The sequence below is a fragment of the Neofelis nebulosa genome, chromosome 6 (genome assembly GCF_028018385.1).
Source record: "Neofelis nebulosa isolate mNeoNeb1 chromosome 6, mNeoNeb1.pri, whole genome shotgun sequence".
NCBI lineage: Eukaryota > Metazoa > Chordata > Mammalia > Carnivora > Felidae > Neofelis > Neofelis nebulosa.
Window position 1 is genome coordinate 116,099,316 of NC_080787.1, and position 6,765 is coordinate 116,106,080.

General features: G+C 36.2%; 1 protein-coding gene across 5 annotated transcripts in view; it reads left to right on the forward strand.

The window, feature by feature from the left end:
* The window catches only part of NKAIN2 (sodium/potassium transporting ATPase interacting 2), a 1,000,454-nt gene extending 997,432 nt beyond the window's left edge, over positions 1–3,022 (forward strand). For all 5 annotated transcript variants that reach the window (XR_009263279.1, XR_009263281.1, XR_009263280.1 and 2 more), the window contains one exon: positions 527–3,022. Coding sequence is in view for 1 of the 5 variants with exons in the window: in XM_058735148.1 (XP_058591131.1) it covers positions 527–536 (10 nt within the window). In the remaining 4 variants the exon portion in view is untranslated. The remainder of the gene's footprint in view (positions 1–526) is intronic.
* The last annotated feature ends 3,743 nt before the right edge of the window (positions 3,023–6,765 follow it).

The following is a 6,765-nucleotide window of genomic DNA, read 5'->3' on the forward strand; positions in this document are numbered from 1 at the left end:
CTATCATCCATCCTAAAAGAAAAGGTTTTCATTAATTTGTTTCTTATGGTTTGGTAAACTTCTTTGAAACAAATAATAGCCATGAAGCTCCCTCACAAAAACATTCCCATGTCCACAGGTTAATTTTCTAACAAAGTAGCTGTTTTGACTACCACTGACCTATGTGCCATCGCCAGTAGAGATGTGTTTGGGCTCCCGCAGTATAAACTGTGAGAATATCCCATGGTATATTAGCAACATTTGAAAACACTGCATTCTTTTTGGCAGCCTAATTGTATAGCAATACATATTCATTTCATTTGTCCCCAGAAATGGATTTTAAATTATCATAAGTGGCCACTTTACCCAAGAGGTTACAGAGGAAAAAGAAACGGAGAGGAAAGTTGTCTCATTTTAAGCACAATTTGGGCTTGGACTTTTTTGTGTTTAATTTTGCTTGTTCTTGTGCTTGGAGAGGTGAGAAAGATGCTGGGCTCTCCCCCTTGATTAAAAACAACTTTTCTTTCTCTCTCTTTCTCTCTACCAGGTCAAAATAATACAGATGGCCTCAGTATGTCAGCTCCTGGACCTTTCAAAGAACTTGTTTTGCAGTGGCCTCCTGCATTTTATGAAGAGCAAGAAGCAACTGAGTTTAAATATATATACATGTTAACAGAACAAACATAAAGCCTCTACATACACTGAGACACACACACACACACACACACACACACACACACACATGCACACACACACAGAGGCACATACTAATTCCTCTTGGCCTCCTCTTTCTAACTGAAACAAATATGCAGGACACTCCCATCTTGGATTTCCTGAAAGTAAGCTTCTTTCTCCCAGGCCTTTGGAAAGTTCATAAGGAGATGTGTTGGTGCCCTCTGCTGGCCGTCACTAACTACTCTGCAGCCCAGCCAGTCGGCCTCTGTGAGCTGCAAAGTCATCCAGGGCACATTAGTTTGACAGCCCTGTCTTCTGCACTCCATACGTCTTGATAGCACCACGGCTACGTAGGCAATGTAATTGCAAAAACAAACAAAACAGGCCATGATGACCTTGTAACCGAAGTCCGAAATGGCAGGTTGTTTGCCCTAAAGGCTATACCGTACATACTTGCCTTAACCCACCTAAGTTGTGCGCCCGAGTCTCAGTGCAGACCTCCCCAAGTCACTTCCTTTAGGCTAACACACTGCTATTAATTCCGAACGAGTTTGAGTCTGTGTGTTTCACGTCAAGAAACAGGACTGCATAGCTCAGCAGCTCAGTGTGTCTGTGTACAAAAACTGCCAGCTGTCAGCAAAGTGCTTTATCATTGAACCTCCATGGTGGCCAAAAACAGACAAGTGACAATAACAACAACAACAACAACAATAATCATGTTCTTTATAATTCTTAAATATGGTCTTCTGAAGGGGTTGGGTGGGACAAAGTAAAATTTATTAATCTACTAAACTCATAATCTACTGGAAGCAGAGAACAGAAATGGCTTAACTCACTGATTTTATTTACTGCACTCTAGGTGCTTTTATAAGTATCTACAAATGTCTTTTACTAACACAGAAACAGCTGTGGATTTCTATCAACAGAGGCCAACTGAATATGTATTAGCTATGTTTACTCTTTTATATCTAATTCAAATGGAAGACCCTACGTAGGTGAACTTTTTTTCCTAACTTCAGCGTACGAGATTATTTTTTGGGTGGGCGGGGGGAGCAATAGTTACCTTGGTGAAATATTTGAGATCTCTTTGTGGTATTTGGGGGATCTGTTGTGTGTTAGAGTGTATTTTAATCCTCCTGTATTATTGTGGCAGAAAAACTGTGCTGTTAACGTAGTTGGCAACAAGATGCCTTTGGAAACTTAATAGTAGGTCAATGTGTTTATGGAATATTCTGAATTCCTAGGAAATTTTGTTCTATATACTCAAGCATTATTTGGTTTTCATTAGTGGGAAACATAATTAGCTCAGGCTTATCAGGAACTCCGAAGAGTCATGTTTTTTCTTGGATCCACCTGAGATGCTAAAATCAATTTTTTTTAAACTAATACAACATCCTTCAGTGCAGTGAAATTGAGACTTGAAAAGTTACAAATTGGCATGGAGCAATGTTTTCTCTCTTGGTTTCTATGTAGTTTCTTCAGTTATTGGGTTAACCTACTTTGGACCTTAGCCCATCCAGATCTACATAAACCAGCCCCATTACTGTGTTTGCATGGATGTCTGTGAAATACACACATATACATTCAAAAACGATAAAGGAACAAAGGTTATATTGGAACATAAACTAAAAAAAAAAAAAAAAAAAAAAAGGTTCCAGCACTTGTGCTTGAATTTTCTCAGTGGCTTGTATATGTTTGTCCATACATACATGTATAAAATAAATAATTGCAAACATGTCAGTGAAACCTCATATGATGATTTTATAGTGACATGCATGTTTAATGTATGAGAAAAATATTTACCAATTTATTGTCCTCTGATTCTTAAAATTTAAATACTCTACATGCCAGAAACTATTCTAATGTGACTATTAACGTGAAAATTAAAATGAGGTTTCACTGTACATTCATGCTGTGATGAGATTCCACCTTATAGGACATGTATATGGATAGAGATTTAAGTGCACAGAGAACAAGCCCTCATATTCCTGCTTTAAGTTGCAGCCAAGCTACCACTTAATCACTACTATCATCACCACCAAAATTTTCAAAACCAGTTGTTGACTACTAAAGAGTAATTCGTGGACAGGTCTTCTTTCGGGAGCAGTGAGCACAGTAGTGTGATTATATCTGGAAAACCATCTGAGTTGTACAGCTGATTCCTCCTCAAAATCCGGTGAAGAATGCTATTTTTCTAGGCTGAGCTTTTGTTATAAACCTAATATTCAGAAGGCAAGAGTTACAATCCTGATGTGTCTTTTTTTTTTGCGTTTGTTAATTCTGAATGTATTTTTAACAGAGTGATTTTTTTGACTTACTAGTGTAATTTGCATTTTAAAAATAAATGGAAAAACAATTAAGCTTCTGAGCCATCCCTGAAAGCCCCTCCTTCTCACAGTGTATCTGATTATATCATTGACAAGGAAAACCTATTAAATTTACATGAAGGCAACGCTGATGTTCTGTGCTATGCAGGAATGGATATGTCAGCAATAAAAAGAAATTGCCAGGTCATGGCACCATGTTAGCTCAGTCATAGGTAGCACGCACTTTCATTATCCCCTAACACTAAGGGTTCTTTTACAAGACTGCCTGGAATAGACTTGCTGTCATTTGGAGAACTTTTTTTTTTTTCCTTTCAATCTGGAACTTAGAGTTAGCATCGGGCTAATAGCTGACAGAGGTGTTAGGGCACTATGCTAAAAACCTTTGCTTAACATAGGTAGGGTTTTTTTCTTTTTTTTAAAGGTCAAATTATTTAAAATAAAATTATTTAGAATACTCATTTAGTCATTGCTCCTTTGAGGACCAATCGTTGACAACACTATAAGTGAAGCATGCTGGGGTAGGGTAGGCAAGCAGAAAAGATTAACCCAAGGAATTTATGATTGTGTAACCATAATTTCAGCTGAGGTTCACTGTGTAGTTGAAAGGGAGAGAAGGTAGAGGGATCAGGCTTGGGCTGTCTCAGGCTTAGGCTGCTGTTGGGGCTCTTTCATTGCACAACCCCCAGAAGCCAAAATGCAGAAATCAATTGAAAATAAAAAAGGCTTTGAGGCAACATTCCAAGAAGCTGAAGATCAACTTGTAGAATTTGACTTCCTGGCCACACGGTGAGTCTTGGAAATGATGACGCCTGCTTTTACTTTTGTTCCCTGTGTGAAAGGTGTGTTGATATGGTTCATTGTGGATGACTGGCAGGATGTTGCTTCATACTGTGAGGTCAAATACACACATCTCAGTTGCAAAAAAAGGGATAAAAGTTAATAAAGCAACTATATATATATATATATACCCTAAAGAAAAGATTCCCACCTCTGGAGTTCTCAAATAAGGTGTGCATTTGGTAAGTAATAAATATTATTTGTTGATGGCACTAAGATCTTCATTTGTAACTGTTGAAATCCTAATCGTTAATACAGTGAAAGAAATAGCCAACATTCCATTATACTATAACAAATGGGTCATAAACTCAGAAATACAAGCTCATTTTATGTAGGTTACATTACAGAACAAACTTTTGAGATCCAAACCCATTTATTATAGAGACAGGAAACTAAGGCCCACAGAGGTCAAGAAATTACTCAAGACTACCATTTATTGTGAAAATGCAAATCACTCACCATTCTACAACAAATTCCTGTATGCGTACTCTGACCAGAATAGAATAAATCAAATCCCAGGCAATGGGATTTGTCAACTGACCCTGGACTGTTAAATCAGAATGAACCCTGATAAGGAAGACTCTAAGATAGTATAAGATCATGAAATGTGTCTGAATTATTGCGTATTAGGTTCAATATAGTCTCAATGTTAAATATGTTTTATTATCTTACAGTTTTTTATACACCAAAACTCATACCCACATGTAAATGTCGTCGACAAATTATGTTTGTTTTCAAGGTTTAGAAGTTTTTCTGTTATTTCTCGTATAATGCATTTGTGAATAGTTAATGTTAGAGAGATTGAGATTACTTGAACTGTTTCATCATGAAAATACCGCGATTGACAAGACTATCTTCCTTCAGACATTTGATCCATCTCTGGTAAAATTTCAGCACTAAACACTTGTACTCAGAAAGCTTTGATACCAAGATCCTTACATTGTAAAACACTGAAGCCCCAGTTATTCTCACCACATGTGAATCTTTGCTTAGGATCTGTGTTCAATCCTTTTCATTTTATTACATCTTCCTTCCACTCACTCCCGAGAAAGGAAAGAACAAAATCTGTGATTGATGTATTATGTCCAATTTAAAACATGCTAGTATCCAGAAACAATCACTTTTGATAACTATAAGAGCAAAATCTCTAAGACATGTATGTGCTCTATGCCTTTTAATTCAACAAAAACTTGAACTGGATAATGCATTCCAGAGTCTCATTTACCACCGAAATCTGCAACGGTATCATGAGTTATGACTGTCAGTGACAACAAAGAAAATGATAGTGAGTTTCTCCTAAAAAGGGATAAAGGCACTTCTTTTTATATTCTTTAGAATTATAATGAAGATCATTTTTTAAAAATCCTCAAACATGGAGTTTAGATGCAAATGAACTCAAAATTTGTATAGGTATTGAAAGTTTATTTCTATATGATAAACTCAGAGAGGAAAAATCCTATTATAAGCCACATGTTGATGCTCTGATACAGTCCAAACCTTTATTAAAATTAATGTAAGCCTTCTCTATAATGAGAGCACAGAATTGTGGCCCCTTAGTAACAAAACAGTTATATTTTTTAACCTCTCATTCTACTCTCATATGAATTTAAGCTGTAACAGCAATGGAATAAAACAACTCCCAAAAAAAGATTGCAAATTGATGCTGTCACCCCAAGGATGATGGATTGATTCAATTAATCAGCAAGTCTTTTCTAAGAGTCCTTCGGGGAGTTATTTACCAGAGGCATACCCTGTTTATTCCCCTTTTGTGTGCCTGTCATTTTTCTTCATTATTCTTCTAGTTTTACTCATTATATCCTTTGGGGATATGTTGATCTCCACGTGCAGAGAGGTTTTGCAAACTGCTGTCTAGACATTAATCTTCCAAGCTTCAAACTGGAGGCCACCAGGACACCTGAGCCTCTTGTCATTGTTATCTCAGGCTGACCGACACTCTCAGGATGAAGTCAAGCAAATGAACACAGAGTTACAAATGATAAGTCACGGGGAACTTACCAAATTTAGTAAAGACTATGAAAAATCCTCCACTGGAAAAGATGTAAAAACTTTGTGTTCCAGACACCTATGGAACTAGTCTTTGCATCTGCAAAAGCAGATCGGTAGGACAGGGCCAGAGGGTTGAGAGGCAGGGGCCCGTGCTAACAATTAATGGAAAAACAAAACATATTCGGTGTTTGTATTGAGTGCCAAAAAGCAAATGCTCTCAGACACGAAACATTTCTATTTCCAATAGGTCAAGTAATCTGTCTATATCTTGCTATCAGGGGTGGCTACATAGTTTGTAGGACCCGTGAAAAATGCAAATGTGGAGCTCTTGTTCAAATAGAAAAAGAGTGCTACTAAAGGTACTAAAATATTAAGACTTTTCCTTCTAAAGTATTTTATTACTTATAAAACATAATAAGGGCAAATAGTAACATATAAATAACAACACAAAATATAAATAATAAAAAATACTTAGATGTCATAATTTTAAATAATGCAATGAATACAATACTTTATTAATGGGATATCTTGACTGATAATAAGATGTTTGACTCACCTTTCTATAACTTAATATTAAGTCATCAAAATGTATACTTTGAACCAATTCCTTTTTAATCAATATAAATGAAAGTGATGTCAGTCACCCTCAGCAAATGCATCATAACCTTTTATAATTTTTATGAAACTATAGTTTTTAATTTAGAGAAGAATCTCCCTGCTTCTGTCACTGTTACTAGAGCCATGAAGAATATTTTATAAACAGTGGCAACATTGCAGTAAATTTCTGATAAACTACTTATAAATATTAGTCTTTTGAGTTAATGGTTCACAGAACAATTTTTCTAAAAAAGATTAAACTTCATAAAAAATCACTTTCATGTAAACCTGAATCAAATTTTAAAGAAAATTATAAAGGCGCCTGGGTGGCCCAGTTGGTAAA